Source organism: Mytilus californianus, unplaced genomic scaffold, assembly GCF_021869535.1.
Source record: "Mytilus californianus isolate M0D057914Y unplaced genomic scaffold, xbMytCali1.0.p SCAF_9, whole genome shotgun sequence".
In the NCBI taxonomy this organism is placed as follows: Eukaryota; Metazoa; Mollusca; class Bivalvia; order Mytilida; family Mytilidae; genus Mytilus; species Mytilus californianus.
Window position 1 is genome coordinate 53,993,535 of NW_026262745.1, and position 22,764 is coordinate 54,016,298.

The 22,764-nt window shown below is 32.6% G+C and overlaps 1 protein-coding gene across 1 annotated transcript in view; it reads left to right on the forward strand.

Moving 5' to 3' along the window:
* The window catches only part of LOC127715730 (uncharacterized), a 45,521-nt gene extending 23,812 nt beyond the window's left edge, over positions 1-21,709 (forward strand). Inside the window, exons 3-11 of the mRNA XM_052221890.1 lie at positions 904-1,098; positions 2,352-2,546; positions 3,209-3,331; positions 4,944-5,010; positions 5,830-6,005; positions 8,365-8,483; positions 11,394-13,040; positions 13,594-13,725; positions 16,499-21,709. Coding sequence (XP_052077850.1) covers positions 904-1,098; positions 2,352-2,546; positions 3,209-3,331; positions 4,944-5,010; positions 5,830-6,005; positions 8,365-8,483; positions 11,394-13,040; positions 13,594-13,725; positions 16,499-16,688 — 2,844 coding nt within the window. The 3' untranslated portion in view covers positions 16,689-21,709. The remainder of the gene's footprint in view (positions 1-903; positions 1,099-2,351; positions 2,547-3,208; positions 3,332-4,943; positions 5,011-5,829; positions 6,006-8,364; positions 8,484-11,393; positions 13,041-13,593; positions 13,726-16,498) is intronic.
* Positions 21,710-22,764: the final 1,055 nt, after the last annotated feature.

The window sequence follows — 22,764 nt, forward strand, 5'->3', positions numbered from 1 at the left end:
CCAACTGGCAGGTGTCATCTGACCTTGACCTCATTTTCATGGTTCAGTGGTCAAAGTTAAGTTTTTGAGTTTTGGTCTTTTTTCTTATACTATATGCAATAAGTCAACTATATTTGGTGTATGGAAATATTCTATGATGTACATGTCAGTCTCGCAAGTTTTATTTGACCTTGACCTCATTTTCACGGTTCATTGCTCAGTGTTAAGTTTATGTGTTTCAGTCTGTTTTTCTTAAACTATAAGCAATAGGTCAGCTATATTTGTTATATGGAAGGATTGTAAGCTGTTCATGTCTGCCTGGCATGGTTCATCTGACCTTGATCTCATTTTCATGATTCATTGGTCAATGTTTAGTTTTCTTGGTTAAGTCTGTTTCTTAGAAACTATAAGCAATAGGTCAACTATATTTAGTGTATTGAATGATTGTAAGGTGTACATGTATTTCTCGTTTGGTTTATATGACCTTGACTTCATTTTCTTGGATCATGTTAAGTTTATGTAATAGTTGTAGTAAAGCTTTCATTTAGGACTATCAACATAATATCAATGGTTAGCAAAGAAGGCGAGACATTTCAGCGTGAGCACTCTTGTCTTGGATTGAGGGAAAAATGTATTTTTGTGAATAATTGCCTTTGTAGTACATGTATTGCCAAAATCTGCATACAACATGTACAAACCTACATTGAACATTTAAATTTGTGGTTTAACTTTACCCACAAAATCCACAAAAATTGGTATCCCACGAGTATTGATGAATCTACAGTATCAGTCTGATTTGATTATGAATGATTCAATTTGGCCACAAAACATTGAAAATTTGTGAAACATTAACCAGTCAGGTGTAGGACAAAATATGAAAAACAAGAAAGATTAAAAATATCTAATTGGAACTTATTTTTTCAGGCAACAGATGGATTTATATCAACAATGGGCACAGGAGTATCATTTGAAAGCTCACCATACAAAGCTCCTAAAGTACAGGAGATTTCAAAGTTTAGATTAGCTATAGAGCAAGGAGATACCACAACCATAGAAACACTGGTGTGGGAAAATCCAAGGTTTCTTATCAGTAGTGCCGATACACCACTAATTATACAGGTACCAGTATTTAAAAAAGAGAGGCAAAAGATACCAAAATAATATTCAAACTTACAAGTCCAAAATAAACTGACAATGCCATGGCAAGAAAACAAAAAACGACTAAAAAACAAACAACAGTACACAAAACACAACATAGAAAATTAAAGACTGAGCAACACTAACCCCACCAAAAACTGGAGTTCCTCTCCGGTGTTTCCTAATTGTAAGCAGTTCCTGCTCCATGTGACACCCATTATGTTACTTCTTTAAAACATATCACCTGATAAGGCATCACAACACAATAGTTGATTGATAATTGACTAAAATCTAACCCTAAGACATCACCAAGTTCATAAAACATCGGTCATGTAAGTCGTCTATTGCATACCAGTATTGCTGATGATACAGCACTTATTAAACAGGTATCGAGTGGGGATAAAACATTACCAAACAAAAAACCTTATGATACAAGGAAGAAAAGTGGAGGAAAATGCACAGTTCATTATTAGTAGTGCTGATATTTCTCTTATTATACCGTTATTTAGTGTGGGAAAATCCTCTGTTTCCTATTAGAAGTGCTTATACAAGGAAGAAAAATCTCAAGATTTGTCAGTTGATACATACATCTGTAAGACTAATATATAATGTCTAAAAATAGCAACAATGTAAGACTAATATATATATAGATATATAAATCTTGATTTAAATTGATTTGAAGAACCCAGATACAATGATCCAAGTCCAAGGTTTCAGGCTGATATATGATTTAATTCTTGATCTTACAATTTATATCGAAAAGAAATACCTAGATATGATCCTAACTTTTACACATAGCAGTGAAGCTCCGGTCTGCCAATTGAAATAGCTGTAAAGAAATTTTTGTGTGCATTAATTATTGTGATTTTTGTAGAGTTGACAAAAACGCAAAATTATTTATTGCGATTTAAGGAAAACCAGATATCAGAATGTGCATTCTTTATTCGCATGAATAAACACCTTGCAATAATTTCTGAATTTACAGTAAATTAAACATCAGTTTATATTGACGTTTATTTATATTATGTATTATGTTTAATTGTATAATACTAACATTTATATATATTTTATTATATATTCTCCCTGGATATATAATAATTTTAAATACACAGGGAAACTTAGCCCAATGCTGTAAGCTAAGTAAATTGTTAAACAGCATTTAGTGCAATAAAGATGATTTAATTGTTAAAAAAAAAAAAAAGTAAATTAAACATAATCTTTATCTGTATTGACAGGAAGGACCAAGATACAATGCTTTACACGTAGCAGCCAAGAGTAACCAGCCACAAGTATGTCAGCTGATACTGGATATCTTAGAAGATCCAAGCTTCCTTGATAAGCTCTATGGACACACTAAAGAAACTGAGTGTACCAGGACAGATAGAATGAACTTTGTTGTTGATTTGTATCTCAACACTCCTGATAAAGGGGTAGGAAATATTCTGAAATCAGTATTTGTAAATTTAGAATTATTATGCTTGAAAATAAGAGGAAACAGTAGTATACAGATGTTCAAAAATCGGAAATCCATTTTTGAAATACAAATCAAGATGATGAAAAAAAGGATATTGCATGCACTCCAAAATGAGTGAGACAGTGTGTGTTGACAGGATAAGTGTCTCCAGCTATGCATGCATACCTAGTCAATCAAATATAGCCAGTAGGCAATTTTTACATCTGCCCTGTATCCACTTCCTGCTTGCATATAGTTTGAAATTTTACCATGCTTGAGGAAAATTTTAGTCAAAGTTTCTCGGCTCCTATTGATAGGAATGATTTTTTGTCTGCATCTTGATAAAGTTGAGTTGTAGTGAGTAAGCAATTTTTACCTCTGCCTTGTATCTACTTCCTGTTTGTCCATAGTTCGGAATTTTACAACAATCATTGTACAAAGAAAATTTTAGTCAAAGTTTTCTTGGCATCAGTGGAAGGGAGTGATCAGTTATGCTCCAGTATTCATGTTACCTCAATCAATTACATGCAGGGACGCAGATCCAGACCTTGTAAGAAAGTTAACTCTGCTTTTTTCTTTATTACATATTTTAGAAAGTTAACTTTTGTTTTTCATTATTACATATATTTATGTTTTCAGTGTTGTGAATCTCCTCTACATTTTGCCTGTAAGTTTGGATACACAGATGTGGTAGCAGTCCTGGCTTCTCATCCAAAAGTTGACAAAATTCTAAAGAACAAATATGCAGAAACTCCAAGAGATGTAAGAATAGTATTAAATATTGCAGTTGTATTAAACTTTAGAGATATTGCTATATTAAAATAAGGAGATGTGGTATGATTGCCAATCACACAACTTTCCATCAGAGTCCAAATGATCTGCATGTAAACAACTATAGGTCAGTGTATGGCCTTCAACAATGAGAAAAACCCATACAGTATAGTCAGCTATTAAAGTCCCTGACATGACAAAATGCGAAACAATTCAAGCCAGAAAACCAACAGCCAGATATTTATAATTTTTATTACAAAACATAACTGAAAGCAACTAAATACAACGACTGAATTGCAGTCTCCTGACTGTAATTTTTATTTGGCCGTAATAGTTGTAATTATAAGCACAATTCTATTTGTGGTATAGATAAGTTTTCTGACCTTTGACAGATTTCTCCCAATATATTTCATTTAGAATCCTGGTAAACAGGGAAACTTGAAATACCATCTTGTTTCTAAAAATTATAGCATCACATCCATAACACAATCTATAAGAAAATCAATTCAGATAGCATCACATTCTAGCAATATAGCATCACATTACCATGATGCTAATGGCCCTGGGGGGAACACTGATGTGATTTGTAATATTGAAATAGTGGAATTTCCATTGCTGTTTCATATGCATGAAATGAGTTGTGTACTTTTTGTTAGTTCACTGATCAAGATTTAAAAGAGATGGTTGATAAAAAAAACTAGTTTAACCTTGATGCATATATATGAATTTTGACTGTCAATAGAAACACTAAAAAACTCCAACATGTTTTTTTTTCCATTTGATAAAAATTCAAACCAATAGATCTCCTTTGTAAATTGATCAATTGTTCTAGAGTTTTAAAGACTTCCTAGGATATGCTTATAGAACATTTTAAGCTGCTTTCAGAGCTTTTTTAATTTCAAAATATAACTTTTACAAATTCCTGATTTTTTATACCCCTGCCGTAGGCAACGGGGGCATTAAGTGTTACCCTTGACTGTCCGTCTGTCTCTCTGTCCGTCCGTTCTTCTGTACATCCATTTTCGTTTCCGCACTCTAACTGAACTTTGCCTAACCAAATTTTATGAAACTCATACACAATGCTTAGAACCACAACACACAGACAGTTCCGATTTGGATAGTGAGTCATTTACCTTTCTAGAGTTATGCCCCTTTTTAACTTGGAAAATTGCAAAGCTTGAGCCGTGGCAATGTTGTCCTCAGACACATTCTTCTTTTGTTGACCAACAAATTGAAATTTACATTTTGGATGTCGAATTTCCATCATAGTTAACCACTATGGCAAAGGTTAACAAAAAGTAATGAAGATTAACAGTTTTACTAAATTTGGTCTAAAGTGATCACATTTGGAAATTTTGATTTTGACCCATATGGGACAAATTACATGTTTCTGAACTGAAAAAGATCAATGCAACACCAAGCTGTTTATGTATTCTGTAGCAAATGATTGAGGAATGCATTCGAACAACATTTTTGTATTGATATTAAAGGGACAAACCATTGTTTAGACTACGATGTGTTGCATTCTACAGGCACTCAGTATAAATAAATATATACATAGTTATTGTTTAAAATTTGACAACTAGTCTTATTGTTATTTTAGGTAATATGCACCAGATTAAAAACTCCTACACAAGATCAGAAAGCTGAGATAAGAGATTTACTAGAAGGTAAAAGACAGATTACATCAAAAACTGGCAGAAAGGACAAAAAGTATACCCTTACTGAAGTTTGAACAACAAACTTGTGTGAAACAAATTGTGTTTCAAAAATTAGCCCTGTGGATATTAATTGATTTTATCATTTTTGAAAAATAATTTTTTAAAAGATTGTTTGATTATAGAAGTACTGAACATCAGAATTTTTTCAAACACTTAACATTTCTATCAAAAGTGACAAAATGATTCATGGACTGAGCACAAAAAATCTTATTATTTCAAATCAGTAAAAAAAGACATAGCTGTTTAAAAGCAGATCAGTGTTTCCTTAGAGTTACTTCATGAAATAGGAAGTGGCACATATAAGTCAACATTTTCCCTATCTAAAATGAAAAAAGGTTAATGAATTCACTCTGCAAATTGCTGCGTATGTTAAGGTGGTACCAAACACCTTGCCTAAAATTAATTTGGCTGGTTTAATTTTCATAAAATTTTAACAAACTATTGACTTTGACCCTTTGACAAAAATATAAAAATTTCAAAAAACTTGAATCACACACTTTATCGTAAAAAAAAACATTGGATATATAGCAGTTTGACAAACACTTATTTCAATCATTGAGAAGCTTAATATTTCCTTAACAATAGAATGTGATTAAAACGTTCAGCTGATTTTTAAAGAGTTATCTCCCTGTAGTGTTATGTACCACCTTAAGGTATGAAAATATGTCTTCCTACTTCTTAGAAATATATATATATATATATCCTTTAATTTTCATTTGATGATAGTTTCAATGTTTCAATTTTAAATATCATTCTGTTTCATTACAGGCCAGTTTTATGTTCCATTACTGAGAGCAGAAGATAATTCTACTCAGCCTCTTATTGGCCAGCCTTGGTCACCTGACAGTTCCAAGGTGCCTTTGAATGTAGCTACTGGTACCTGGAGTCCAAAAGATCCTCTTATGGCTGTCAAGGCTTGTGCTGGTCCCATGACACCATCTAAGGTGAAAAATAGTTAAGAATTTAAAAAAGTATCAGATTTCCACCAAAAGAATCCATAATGTTTGCTTTTTAGCTCACCTGACCTGAAAGGTCAAGTGAGCTTTTCTCATCACTTTGCGTCCGTCGTCCGTAAACTTTTACAAAAATCTTCTCCTCTGAAACTACTGGGCCAAATTTGACCAAACTTGGCCACAATCATCATTGGGGTATCTAGTTTAAAAAATGTGTCCGATGACCCCGCCAACCAACCAAGATGGCTGCCATGGCTAAAAATAGAACATAGGGGTAAAATGTAGATTTTGGCTTATATCTCTGAAACCAAAGCATTTAGAGCAAATCTGACATGGGATAAAATTGTTTATCAGGTCAAGATCTATCTGCCCTGAAATTTTCAGATGAATCGGACAACCCGTTGTTGGGTTGCTGCCCCTGAATTGGTAATTTAAAGGATATTTTGCCGTTTTTGGTTATTATCTTGAATATTATTATAGATAGAGATAAACTGTAAACAGCAATAATGTTCAGCAAAGTATGATCTACAAATAAGTCAACTTTACCAAAATGGTCAGTTGACCCCTTAAGGAGTTATTGCCCTTTATAGTCAATTTTTAACCATTTTTCGTAAATTTTTGTAATCTTTTACAAAAATCTTCTCCTCTGAAACTACTAAGACAAATTTAACCAAAATTGTCCACAATCATCATTAGGGTATCTAGTTTAAAAAATGTGTCCGATGACCCTGCCCGCAAACCAAGATGGCCGACATGGCAAAAAAATAATACATAGGGTAAAATGCAGTTTTTGGCTCATATCTCTGAAACCAAAGCATTTAGAGCAAATCTGATGGTATAAAATTGTTCATTAGGTCAAGATCTATCTGCCCTGAAATTTTCAGACCAATCAGGCAACATGTTGTTGGGTTGCTGCCCCTGAATTGGTAATTTTAAGAAAATTTTGCAGCTTTTGGTTATTATCTTGAATATTATTATAGATAGAGATAAACTGTAAACAGCAATAATGTACAGCAAAGTTAGATCTACAAATAAGTCAACATGACCAAAATTGTCAATTGACCCCTTAAGGAGTTATTGCCCTTTATAGTCAATTTTTTACAATTTTCATAAATTTTGTAAATTTTTGTAAATTTTTACAAAATATTTTCCACTGTAACTACTGGGCCAAGTTCATTATAGATAGAGATAATAGTAAGGAGCAAGAATGTTCAGTAAAGTAACATCTACAAACACATCACCATCACCAAAACACAATTTTGTCATGAATCCATCTGTGTCCATTGTTTAATATGCACATAGACCAAGGTGAGCAACACAGGCTCTTTAGAGCCTCTAGTTTTTTTTTATTTTCAAAAAGGTCATAGTTATTATGGGCGAACAATTCAACACAAAAACATATAAATACAAGAAAATTTACAGAATTTCTAGGGCAATTAACAGAAGAAACTACTTCTGACATGTCTGAAGTTTAAAGAAAATGGAAATTAATACAAGAAATGAAATAAGGCTAAATTAAAAACCATCACCGTTATAGATTCTTTAGAATTTTAGTTGTTTACAAATGGTGTTTTAAACATTATGCAAGATATGCAATTACAGTTTATGATGCATGTTTTTTGCCAAAATATCAGTATCTTTCAAAGGCCAAAAGTTAACAGAGTCAAGTGAAGTAAAACAAATTAATATATATGATACCAAAAAAAGTATAATTCATAAATCTTTGGGATGTTTTTATTTAAGCAAAATATTGCAATGGAATATGTTTCTCAATTATAAAACCTTGAATATTAAATTTCAATAGCTTTATATATAATCTTCCATTTTTTTTCATTGTTTAACAAAAATAAATACATGTACGTACGGTTGCCTGTAATTGCTTACTTGGTTGTCTCATTGGCAATCATACCTCATCTCCTTATTTTCATATGGACAAATTTCTGAATTTACAGTATTCCATTTAGAAATAAAAATTCAAATATTGGCATTTTGAAATCGCTTCTATGCAACCTTTGTTCAAATGAAAAAAGTAAAATTTATTAACTTTATATATATATCATATTACTGAAAATTTATAAAAATGCATATCATATGTTGTGTCTAGGCTTAGGTAATGACTAACTGATAATAGTGTAAGCAGTAACAATTTGACAGCAATGATATTGACATAGGGTTTTCAACAATGCTTCTTGAAGGTCAGTGTTTTAATATTAGAGTACTTAGCTTTTTTCCTCCAATTAATTGGGATGACAAGCATGAAATTACAGAACGTTTTCAGACACAAAAAAAACACCTGTTATATCAAGCATCTAATAATATGAAATTTGGAGAGTGTTTTTATCTCTTCCAGGCAGTGTTATTTCACAAGAGATGGATGACTCCACCATCTGGTAGTCCAGACCATGTCAAACAGAAATTTGTCTTCACAAAACGAGAGGATAGTGATAAAGGTGTGGAGAGAATAGGAAGGTAATATTATAATCTTCTAGAGTTAGGTTTAATCAGTTGGATCAGCTGTAATTTTTTATTAGGGCCCTTTTGGTGCCCAATAGTAATCACTCTGTATCCTACAGTAGCCATCTGTCAATGCTTCTATGTTGTATGCAAGATCGTCTCAGTTTATTCAATATTTGTTATTATGGGAGGCATAGGGATGCTATAAATTCAGTGACAGTGTAAACTATTTGTATAAAGCTTTATTATATTTGAATAGGTAGAAAACTTCATAACTTGAATACAGATGCCATTTATGTTCTGAACTTTGGTTTGGCCTTGACCTCATTTTCATGGTTCAACATCTGCTTGATAAAACTTGTTAGGTTTTTCATCACATGATTTTTTAAGTTATTGTGAGTGTTAGGACAACTTTGTTTTTTGCATATAAAAGTATTGCAAGGTATACATTCTATAAGACCTGACCTTTGTTTTACTTCATGGGTCAGTGTTCAAAGTCAAGTTTTTTGTGTTTCTCATGTACAATAAGCAATAGGTCAGCAATATAAAATGATTGTAAGGTGTACATATCCTTCTGGCAGGGTTCATCTGACCTTGACCTCATTTTTGTGGTGCATTTGTCAACCTTAAATTTTTATGATTCTGTATGTTGATATTAGTAAAAGGTTAGTCACATCAATGGTGAATTTAAACAATATTGTAAGAACTTATTAAGATGGTTTTATGATGACAAAAAGAGAAATAAAAATGGCTAGATTCAATATTTTGCCAAGTCTTCAACTTTTTTTTTGTTACTTGCCTGGCATTTGACAAGTACATTGTAGGTTTTATTTGCCTGAGAATTACTTCAGCTTGTCTCAGGCAATAGTATTAAGTTCTGAGGAAATCAATCAAATCATACTGGAGTTAGCACGGTTTAATTCTTCTACTCTGGAACATGATAGGAAAATTTTAATAATCCAAAGTGGAGCTTTCTTTTTTCAATGCTAATGTTAAAATTTCATGAGAAAAGGTTAACCAAATTTGGGTTATCATACAAAGTGTGACAGAAGGACTACCGTATACCATAATACATCCTGTATAACAGGAGATATAAAAAGTCTTTAAAAAAGAGGGAGAAGATACTAAGAAAACAATGTAAAATCATAAGTCAATGAAAAAACAAAACAGCAGTTCACAAAATACTACATAGTTGGATCAGCTGGATTCATAATAGCAAAAGATTGAATAACAAGTGAAGATTGAATAACAAGTAAAGATTGAATAACAAGTGGAGATTGAATAACAAGTAAAGATTGAATAACAAGTAAAGATTGAATAACAAGTGAAGATTGAATAACAAGTAAAGATTGAATAACAAGTAAAGATTAAATAAAGGTTTACAGGTAGGTTAAGCAGTTTCTGCTCCACTAGTGCCACCTAATACATTTATATGCCCCGGCCGTAGCGGAGGGGGCATTAAGTTTTACCCTTGTCCATCTGTACGTCCGTCCGTCCATACTTCCCAAAATTGGTTTCCATTCTCTAACTTTAGTTTGCCTCAACTAAATGTTATGAATCGTATACACAATGCTTATTACCACAAAACACAGATCAAGATTGAATTTTAGTGGCGTCACTTTTACCGTTCTAGAGTTATTCTCCTTTACAAATGGAAAAATTGCTGAATTTTTTATTTCCGTCTTCTAACTTAAGTTTGCCTTTACCAAATTTTATGAAACTTATACACATTGCTTATTACCACAAAAATCAGATCCAGTACGAATTTGGGTAGTGTCAATTTTACCAATCTTGAGTTATGTCCCTTTATAACGTTATATGCAAGCACGGGCATCATCTGTGTCCCATGGACACATTCCCTATTTATTTATTATGCACTAGATAAGTTTTTGTTCGTTTTTCTGAATTCATATAAGTTATGTAGAACAGAACATACCAATCTATTGTTCTAAAAACAAGTAGCAAACTTTGCTATAATCCTGCTCAATCTCAAATTTAACGGTAGGCCAAATTCCTATAAACACCAACATTGGAAAAACTTGACAAAAACCTGAGTTCAGCTGTTATATTGATTAAATGAAATCTGTTAGTCCAGCATAATCTTCTACTTTACTTGTGAAATAGGCCACGTTTTTATTCTTGGTCGATCAAACCACAGATTTGTGCATGATCTCTGATAATTACACAGTATATACATAGAAAAGCAAAGAAAGTCTAAATAATCTGACTTTGTAAGGTGAAATGTATTCTTTTAGTCTGTTACCAATTGTAAAATTGAGAATGGAAATGGGGAATGTGTCAAAGAGACAACAACCCGACCATAGAGCAGACATCAGCCGAAGGCCACCAATTGGTCTTCAATGCAGCGAGAAACTCCCGCACCCGGAGGCGTCCGTCAGCTGGCCCCTAAACAAATATGTATACTAGTTCAGTGATAATGGATGTCATACTAAACTCCAAATTATACACAAGAAACTAAAATTAAAAATGATACAAGACTAACAAAGGCCAGAGGCTCCTGACTTGGGACAGGCGCAAAAATGCGGCGGGGTTAAACATGTTTTTTGAGATCTCAACCCTCCCCCTATACCTCTAGCCAATATAGAAAAAACAAACGTACAACAGTACGCACAGTAAAACTCAGTTTAAGAGAAGTCGGAGTCCGATGCCAGAACAGGAAACAAAAGAAAACAAACAAAACAACAACAATACACAAATAACAACAGACCACCAGCAGCCACCGACACGCCAGCTCCTGCCTCTGGCCTTTGTTAGTCTTGTAGGCTAGCAGCATTAAACATTTTAGTTGAGTGCTAACCTGGATCTGTTTTTCATAATAATATAATGAATGGCTGAACAAATATTTGTTTAATGTGAAACATTCATCTTTAACTATTCATAATCAGGATTTTACTGTTTTTGTAGAGAGATAGCACATGAGTACCAGATACCATGGGTAGAATACTGGAGCTTCTTACAAACCTATGCTGATCTTACTACAGAAGATGGCCTTGATCTTTTTGAAGATTTTCTACATAGACAAAGTTTAGGACTGTGTATTGCTGAAAAGATAGATAAAATAGAAGTAAAGTCTGATACGGAGGATAGTTTTATTACAGCCAATCAGAGCAGTAACCCTATGAACTCATCATTTTTAAATTCTTCGTTATTTCAGTCAATAAATGGTTCATTAGGTCAACGCAGTATATCCCCTCAGATTCTTGAGGAAAATAGCTTCTTATGTAAAGGACTTCCAAAAACCAGTTCTCCATTAAATACATCTGAAATGGAGGAAAGTTTGCATTTGCCCAAGCATAACATTTATGATTATGGTAAAAATTACATGACATGGTCGATGGACAGTAGTGATTTTATGCAGGAAAGTTTCAGTGCATCTTCGAGTCCAATGGGATGCTTGACTGCTTTGTTTTCTAAACTTTCATTGTTAGACAGATCAATTAGGCAGAAGAGAAGATCTGTTAGTTGTAATTCCTGTATTGGAGACCGTTCTGCCTCCTCCCCTCATGAGAAGAATGGTTCAAAACCTTACAATTCACCGCCAAGGGGGATGGATCCGATTTCCGAAAATTATGAAAAGCGAGATATTAATAAGAACATAGAACTCTGTGAGAAGAAACCAGAAGAAAATTATTGTAATGGAAGTGTTCCAAATAGGGTTTGTGATGATATTGCTGAAGAAAATTCTTCTGATGAAAATACCGACAGGAGCCAGTCTCCAGCTTCAGCTAACCAATTTGAAGATAAAAATGTTTCCTTGTGGAGAGATAAGGCCAATGATAGTAATTCCTCGTCATTATCATCTCTCAGTGATGAGGGCTCAAAGTTAGAGACATGTGACGTGGATGAAAATGTTCAAATGGTTGAAAATGACATAAAACAAGAAAAGAAAGATGTAATTATAGAATCTAAGTTTAATCTGGAAGAAAAAGTAACATGTGAACCAAAAAATGACTCAAACTCTAAAAACAAAGGTTTAGAAACTGGAGCATCAAATGTTGATGACTTGACGGATAAATTTGATCAGAAAGTGTGTGTTAGCGATGTTGCTACCTCAGAATGCTCTCAAACTCCAGAAAGAAAACGGAGAACAAGTGGTAAAGAAAAGCCTACGTATGTTCACTTAGATATTGTTTTTGAAATGAATAAGAACAAAACTCCCGAGAATATCTTTGAAGCCATGTTTGAAGCTGTGAATGAAAGACGGAAATCAAATATGAATTTAGAGGAAATGGATTTTATGAAATTCAGTGATGATGTTTGGAATCGAGACTTTGTTATTGATTATGATTTGACCCAATCCGACCTTCGTGAAGGACAAGAAATACATGCCACTGTGGCTGTTGTGCCATTAAACATGAATCTAAATGAGATGAAAGTTTTTCCCAGAGTTCCATTCAAACTGACTTCCTGTGAATATTTGAATACTGCTGAAGTTAATTTTGCCGATTCCATTGTGATTGTTAATTTGAAGTTTCATTTCGTCAGAGAACAGATGAAGCAAGCTCTTCTGGTTAGGAATTGTTTTTATCAAAGGAGTTATTTTATCAATGGGTATGTCTATCATTTAAAACCTTTAGACATCAGTGAAAATTGGCCTAAATAACAATATTTTCAATATGCACATCATTTATATACAACTGGCCCTGTGGTCTCTTTGAAGCGTGCTTACTTCAAGGACAGGAGATTGTGGGTTTCATTCCTTGTCAGGTCATACTGTCATACCAAAGACTTTAAAATTTGGATTTGCTGCTAATCGGCTAAGCATGCAGCATTTGGGAGTATAAGCAAACACTGGACGGCTTAGAGTTAGAATAACTTTTCTGAATAGGCTGACATATAAAAAGAAGACGTGGTATGATTGCCAATGAGACAACTCTCCACAAGAGACCAAATGACACAGAAATTAACAACTATAGGTCACCATAAGGTCTTCAACAATGAGCAGAGCCCATGGTTTCTCGTTTACAACAACTTAGAAAAGTAGGACTTAGCGTTTCAGGTGCAGTACAAAGTAGAGTTCATATTCATATCACTTTTACATATTTTAGCCTGAAATACATGTAATATTTGCAATTGGACATTAAACATGTGTTTTTTTTTACAGTCCATTACCAACAAAGACCGACCTTGATGCCCACAGAGCTATGGATGATCACCCCATCAATAAAACAGATTATCCTTATATACATCGATGGAGGTCATTGATTTCTGCCAGGATGTCAGAAATAGGCAATGAGTTAGTATTTTATTCAGCAGTTTTATATTATATTTCTTAAGTGTTCTGTGATTTTTAGTCCCCTACTGACAAAGTCGAAGGGGACTTTAGGTTTGCACTCCGTCCGTCTGTCCATCCGTCAGTCAGGCAAATCAGTTTTCCACTTTTCTTCTTCATGCTTGAAGATATTGATAAGATAATTGGTATATTGTTTTATCATGACAAGTTACAGATCAAGTTCGAATTTTGTTCCAGTCTGATAATTTTGTGCAGAGTTATGGTCCTTGGACTTAGAAAATTCACTCAAATAACCAGTTTTACACACTGTTTTTGGTCATGCTTGAAGATATTGATTTGATAATTGGTATATAGTTTTACCATGACAAGTTACAGACCAAGTTCGAATTTTGTTTCGGTGTGATGATTTTGTGCAGAGATATGTCCTTGGACTTAGAAAATTCACTTAAATAATCAGTTTTCCACCCTTTTTTTCGTCATGCTTGAAGATATTGACTTGATAATTGTTATATAGCATGTATAGTTTACACCATGACCAGTTATAGATCAAGTTATCATTTTGTTCCAGTACAATTAATTTTTTATCAGGTAGGGGACTATGTATTGCCATGCAATACTCTCAGAATGCTCGTTTTAAAGAGACAATGGGTCGAGATAAACGTGGTCGTCAGTATATGTTACAGAAAACTTAAAAGAAAACAACACTGAAAGGATTATGATACTTGCTACATTAAGATAATTATATATATGCCAATACATAACCATGACAACATATCAAGGATAGACATCACAATGATTTAGCTGTACTGTTTTGTGTGTTTTTGGAATGTTGGAAGAGTTCATATATAAACATTATAAACACTTGATAAAAGATATATCAAAACCCTTTGGAACATAAGGGTAGTATGACACTAGCTATGCATATTTTTATCATTTCGCAGACTTACAGTTTATATAAATACTTTTTACTTGAATATTAGCTTTATACCTTCTTGTGACATGGAAGTTTGAGAATCACTTTCTGTTCTTTGTTATACGACCGCAAAAAATTTTTTTGTGTCGTATAATGCTATGGTGTCGTCGTCGTTGTCATCGTCGTCAGCGTCGTCCAAAGACTCATTTGGTTTCCGGACAATAACTTTAGTTTAAAAGTGAATGGATCTCTAAGAAATTTTACCAGAAGGTTCAATACCACAAAAGGAAGGTTGGGATTGATGTTGGGGGTTATGGTACCAACAGTTTAGGAATAAGGGGCCAAAAACAAGCATTTTTGTAGTTTCCGGACAATAACTTGTGTGTTAGTGTATAGATCTCTCAGAAATTGTACCACAAGGTTCCATATCACAATGGGAAGGCTGGAATTGAGTTTGGGGGTAATTGCCCAATCGGTTCAGGAATTAGGGGCAAGAAAGGGGCAGAAAACAAGCATTTTTCTAGTTTCCAGACAGTAACTTGTGTTTAAAGTGTATCGATCTCTCTAAAATTGTACTACAAGGTTCCATACCACAAGGGAAGGCTGGGATTAATTTGGTGGTAATTACTCCAAGGGGGAGGGACTGCAAAAAGTTTGGGGGGATTTTTTTTCAAATTTTTTTTGGGGGTTCATATTTCTTTTTATTCAAATTTTTGAAATTTCAAATGATTGCACAATATTGCGCAATAGCAAGAAATCTTCAATTGCACAGTATTGCGCAGTAGCACAGTATTGATCAATACCACAGTATTGGGCAATAGCAAGAAATCTTCAATTGCACAGTATTGCGCAATAGCAAGAAATCTTCAATTGCACAGTATTGCGCAATAGCAAGAAATCTTCAATTGCACAGTATTGCGCAATAGCAAGAAATATTCAATTGCACAATAGCACAGTATTGTGCAATAGCAAGAAATCTTCAATTGCACAGTATTGCGCAATAGCAAGAAATCTTCAATTATACAGTATTGCGCAATAGCAAGAAATCTTCAATTGGCCCGTATTGCACAACAACACAGTATTGTGCAATAGCACAGTATTGCGCAATAGCACAGTATTGCACAATAGCAAGAAATCTTAAATTGCACAGTATTGCACAATAGCAAGAAGTCTTCAATAGAAAAAAAATACAAATCTTTTAACCAATTTCAATGGGATTAATTTAAAGTCTTGGGGGTTCTAACCTTGTTTTGCTTTTTTGGATATTGGGCCCCATTTTTAAATTGGTCTACATCATGTACATTGAGGTCAAAAGGGTCCAAAATTAAAATTTGTTTGATTTCATCAAAAACTGAATTATTGCGGCTGTATGATATGCTGAATCTTATTGTGCATTTAGATTTTTTATTTTGGACCCTGTTTTCAAATTAGTCCATATTAAGGTTTGAAGGGTCTAAAATTAAACTTTGTTTGATTTCAACTAAAATTAAATTTTTGGTGTTTTTTTATATGCTGAATCTAACCATGTTGTTAGATTTTGGATATCAGACCATTCTAGGTAAATTAAATGTCCCATTTCAAATTTTTAAGATCTTTGACCACATTTATTTTGTGTCAGAAACCTATATTATGTCAAAAAAATTTGATCACAATCCAAATTCAGAAAGTATCAAGCTTGAATATTGTGTCCAAACTTGCCCCAACTGTTCAGGGTTAGACCTCTGCGGTCGTATCTGGCTGCGCTCAGCGAAGCATTTTATTTTTTTTTTTAATTCAAAAGTTTAAATTTTTTTTAAAATCCATTTGATAATATTTTCTTCAGAAAAAAGAAAATTGTTATTTACAATATAACCATTTTTACAGGTGGCCAAGTCCTGCCAGAGTTCATCAGTATTCCAATCTATCATCGAGTTTCCCACAGATTACTACACCCCGAATGAATGACAGTTCTTTGTTGTTTCGTAGTCCCCGTGCACCACTCAACAAGATGACCACGACATGGACTTTACCCAATGTCAGAACAAAGCTGTTTAATGGGTCATCAAAGGAATAGGAGAATTGTTACCCTTGATATCAAACCATTATCAAATCTCAAAGGACTTTCCAGTTCAAGGCTAAGACTTCATGTTATTACATTGTCTTAGATAAGCTTTCAACATAGTCCCTTGCTTACTCACAAGACTGTTAAAACTCTGGTAGTAAATAATACTTGCACTGGGGTATACCAGTTGTGTGCCAACTTGACATGTGTTGAAGTTCAAACACTGTTATACTGGTGAATACTGTTAAACATCTTGGTGAAGCTTTGCTTAGTAGATAGAAAAATTGTATTTTCAATTTATTCCAGGGAGTCAATACTTATAAAGGACAATACGGTTATCTTTATAAATGATATTATTTACATGTTGATAATGGGAGAAAGATCATATATATATATATATATGTTCTACATTTACTTAACATGTTTTTTTCATGAATATGATACAAGTCATTGGATAATTTCATTGGTAGATTTAACTTTGTACATACATCATTATACATCTTGTAGTGCAATATAAATATTATTACAGAGGTTGTTACTTATAAAATAACTTGTTCAAGAATTCTAAGTACAGTCAAACCTACCTTAACGGTCACCTCGTTTCAGCGGTCACCTGCCTCTAGCGGTCACTTTCAGACCCTCCCAAATGTTTTCTCTATATAATTTAACTCTTTTCAGCAGTCACCTGTCTTACGTAGTCAGCGGTCACCTAATTTTCGCACGAAATCGTCATTTCAACTTTTAACAAAGGTCCTTTTTATGTTTTTAACAACCAAAATATAATCATGACGAAAAATATTTGTGTTCAGTTTAGAGGTCAAAATGAGATTTGGAACCTGTTTGTAACAGAGATCGCACAATAGGGGGGGAATTTGTGAATTTCTCATGTTCCACTCCTTTCAGTTTCCATTGTAAACCGTATCATCAACTCATTTATCCACAAATATTAACTATTTAGAATCTTTTCTTCAAATTTAGAGTGCCAGAAACTGCCATTTTTTATATGTCTGCTTGCACGAACGATAACTCTACCAATTGAAAACACTTAAACAATATGCCCCAATCCCGTCCACATGCGATGTCGGAATCAAATTTTTTTTCTGAACCTCATTTAAAAGGTCACCTCTCTTGAACGTTCATTTTTGTTACTTCCCATGAACGACTGCTTAATACAGGTTTGACTGTGTAGAAAATGTTAAATGCGTCTCAGAAAAACACAATTGCACATGGCACATGAGTAAACTATTAGTGTTGTTCAGAAATGAGTTGAATATTTTTTGTTAGTTGAATTCTTGGATTAGTTATTCTTTTTATTACATTGACCATGGATTTTTAGATTGAATTAAATAGAAAACGCAAGAGACAATATATATGTTCTATGCATACTCAATTTATTTTGATTCAAAGTTGTTGACAATGTGTCGACAACATCATTTGTTTTATGACTTCAGAGGAGCAAAATTATCAGAGTTATTTCACATGTGAAATTATAGGTTTTTATTTTACTTGGAAATTAATATTCTGATTAATATATGGTTAAATTTTCGAACTTTTTCAATGGATGAAATTTGATTATGACATGAAATTTCCATGTTGTTCTCATTTTGTTTTCTAAAATTGCAAGAAAAGAAAGCAATGTCAGACTGAAAGATTATAATTTTCTGCAAATCTCAAGAAATATCGTCAAAATTTGTTTATTTATCATGATAAAATCAGGAAAGAAACAGATGATGTTTCTGCATTAGATTTAATATTTGTCTAATTTTTGTGCTATTTTCATATTTCTTGAGCGGTGTGAGAAAAATATTTCTCCTCACTAGTGAAATATCTGTTCTCAGCAAATGATTGGTCGAAATCTAATTATGATGTTAAATTTTTCTTGATTTCTTCTGAATTTCCTATTGTGACGTCATGAAAAAAGGCAACCATGCCTGATGACGTCACGTATAAAGAACACAACTTTCTGCAAATCTTTGAAAAGGAAGGATTAAAATCATCAGAGAAACAGATTCCACCACTATAACACTTTTATTACGATTTTTCTCCACTCTCAACAGCTAAATTTAAATATTTAAAAAGCTTGGCAAGCCTCGCGCTTTAAATATTAATATTCAACTGTCTCGAGTGGAGAAATATCTTAACACACTTATTGCAGTGATGGAATCTATATTTCTACATTCTTGAAAAATATCCAATATTTAAAATGCTCTCATGTTTTGAAATGTAAAAATTGAAATGTCTTTGTTGGAGAAAAATAGATTTCACTGGATGCAGTGGTATTTAATATATCCGGTAATTCCTCTTAATTTTCAAAGATACATCTGAAGCTACTATGTCCCATGTATGTAGAAGATAGATTCTGAGGTTTATTTAGTTATCTGAATTTGACCAAAGATATCAGCACAGAAGAATGTGACTACTAAGAAAACTGAAAAAGGGCACATAAAACAGAGGAGTAAATGACTTTATAAGCAAAAGCCCTCTGGGAAGAGGTTTATTTTACTGACTTAGATAGAAAATATTTACAAGGCTCTTTATACACTGATTTATTATACAGATGGTGATGGTACAACAATTTTGACTGTAGAATAATGTCATTAACACTTCTTGGAATAGAAATTCCTGTGTAAAAAGTCATTAAATTTAATTGAGTAAATGTGATACATTGTTGCTTTTTGTTTGTATTTCACATGGAAGTGCTTTAATTGTGCAACCACAATTTTCATTTCAGAGAGAATTATCAGTTTTGTTAGATAATATGTGCCTGTATTTGTTATAAAATATTTAATTTTAGTTGAAAGCTCAATTGCCTATTGTCATACCAAATAATGCTTCATATTTCTTTTCTAAATACAGTTATCAGGTATAAAACAAGTTATAATGGAATACAGAGATTTTTTATACCCCGCTTTAAAAACGTAGGGGTATACTGTTTTACCTTTGTCTGTCCGTCAGTCCGTCTGTCCATCCATCAGTCCGTCCATCTGTCCCATGAATATTTTTCGCCGCGTCTTTCTCAGGATCTCTATCATAAGGATTTCTGAAATTTGGTTTCAGGGTTTATATAAGTCAGCTATACCGTGTGATGCGTTTTCAGATTCATCACTCAACAACTTCCTGTTTACCGAACACTTACATATTTTTACACAATTAAAATTATCCAGTTGCGGTTGGAGTATCGTCAGTGAGCAGTAGCTTGCAGTTTTACTTGTTGAAAATATTTTACAAATATGAATAATCTTTTCAAATTACATTATCTATATTTGTTGAAGGTATAGATTTGTTTTTTTATTCTCAATTTTTTTTTCCTAAGATAAACCTGATTTATTTCTGTTAATGGCAATGTTTGTACATTTTTCATTGAAGACAATACCTAATACCTGTGGAACTTTATTATTATACATGTAGTTTTTATATTCAGATATAGTAGATTATTTAAATTTATAATGAACAATAAACATTAAATAAGATATTTAGAAAAATATATATATGAGAATGTTTAGGCATACCCCTACCTAAAACAAGGATATCCATATTTTTTTTTTGAAATCAAGGTAGATGGGGTGTAAATTAAAACCAATGAAATTTTAGATGTTTTGCAAAAATGAAGTATATGTCATGCTTCTTTTCATAAATATATTAAAAGGTTTTTTTTTCTAGCTACAAGCTGTGCAATATTGTCATATTTTATAAACATTATACAAGGTTAAACCACTTTTGTGTTAAAAGAAAGAAAACTTAATGATAGAATTCTATATAAAATATGAGAAGATAGGTTTTATAATGTGCTTTCAGAAAATAAGAATAAAAAGTAGGGTCACTGCACTCATTTTCAAGCTGTAAAGTAAGAAATATAAAAATTACTGCACATTCCTTATAAATTATACTATCTGAGTTATCTTCCATGAACAAAATTTGAATCTCACAATATCTAATCTATGTATGTAAATTTACTCATAATGAATAGAGTAACCACATAGTTTTCTTCATCTAGATAAAAAGTCTTACAAATGAACTGCATTCCTGTCTCAATATGCATATCTTATTATACATTATTTTATTTATTATACAATATTATTATTTGGGCTGTGGCATAAAGCAACCACCAACCAATCAATATATTTTATTAAGGCCGTTTTTTTCCTAACATTTTACAATCCAACATGGCAGAGGACCCCAGATCTACCTTGAGCCAATTATTTTGCATATAAAAGTAATTTATCATTGTAAAATTACTTGTATTACTTAATAACAAATAGGAATTTACTTATAAATAATATGCTTTTCATTGGCAGGAGTCATTCCCAAGGTCTCTGGACATTGGGTAAAGGCCAGTTAAAATTGGTTTGGTCCAGTTAAGTGTTATGCTTTACTGGGCCTAATGAACAGTAAAATTTTAAATTTTGTTCAAATCATATATGTAAATGTCCTGTTAAAAAGAGTCTGGTCAAGTTAAGAAGAATGGTTTACTGGACCAAATGTCCAGTTGATTTCTCAACGCCTTAATTGGGAACCACTGTGGTAGGAGATGTAGACAAAGACAATTCAGTCTTATTATCCCAATATTAGTACTTTTATCCAACTATTTATCCTCAATATATGCTGATCAGACAGTTATGATGAAGATTTACCCAACTGAAATGTAAAAATGATGTAGATTGCTAACCAGAGCTGAATTGCTATTTTACCTTCATGTATTATGAACTTAAGCCATAAAATATTTGACTTTGATAAAAAATTCTGTTATCAGTTTTGTAGTTTTAAAAATAAAAAAAAATAAATCATATTAAATAATTAACTAAATTAATTTCACAAACAATTGTACTTGTTCTAGTCAAATGCATTTATGTGTAAATCCTAGCAAAGGAATTGACTTAAAAAGGCTATTTTTGTTTATCTGTTTATTTTTATTTTTGGACCAGGTTGTTTTATATTGTTTTGCAGTTTTAAGATGTCTTATTTTTGATTTTTATTTGATATATTTGTAGTATATTGCAATTATTTACATGTATTTAATAAATATTTGTATTTCAGTATATTGTTTGTATATATATGTCCATCTTTGATAGATGAATCATAATTGTCATTCAAACCATATTTTCATATGTTGTATAATAGCTCACTATAAAAATAAGGAGATGTAGTATAATTGCAAATGAGACAACTATCCTCAAGAGTCCAAATGATTTGAATGTAAGCAATTATAGGTCATATTAAGACCTTCAACAATTAGCAAAACTCATACCATATACTGGCATATAGTCAGCTATAAAAAGATCAGACATGACAAAATGTGAAAAAATGCAAATGATTAATATGGAAGAACAATTAACGAAAAAAAAATTTGACACCTACCAATGACAACCACTAATGAAGTTTGCTTTGAGTGACTCTATTCTCATAAAATGTCATACAGTTAATCAAGTTTGCCTTCTTTAGATTTTATAAAATTTTCCCAGTCTTAGGCTAAATTCAAATATGCTATACTTCCATTCTGTTTATTATCAATATCATAAAAGCGCTGTTCCTTTGCTTTTTGTGTTTTTTGCTGTGCATATACTGATTTTGTGTCATAGATGGATACCCTATATCCTTTCTTTTCTATTACTTGATGCTAATCAAGCTGCAGTGAAGACTTAAACTATTTGTATTAAGCTTTATATTTCAGAAGATAGGAGCCCTGGATGCTTCATACTTTGGATACAGATGCTTTATTTTAAGAAGAATTGGTCTGTTTCATCTTGCCTTAATCTTCTTTTTCATGGTTCCTTATTCCATGTTAAGTTTTTATACAACCGCAAAATATTTTGCAGTCGTATATTGGTATCACGTCGCCATCATCCGAAGACATTTGGTTTCCAGACAATAACTTTAGTATTAGTAAATAGAAATCTATGAAATTTAAACACAAGGTTTATAACCACAAAAGGAAGGTTGGGGTTGATTTTGGGGGTTATGGTCCCAACAGTTTAGGAATTAGGGGCCAAAAAGGGGCCCAAATAAGCATTTTTTTCTAGTTACCAGACAATAACTTGTGGAACGGTGTATGGATCTCTCTGAAATTATACTACAAGTTTCCATACCACAA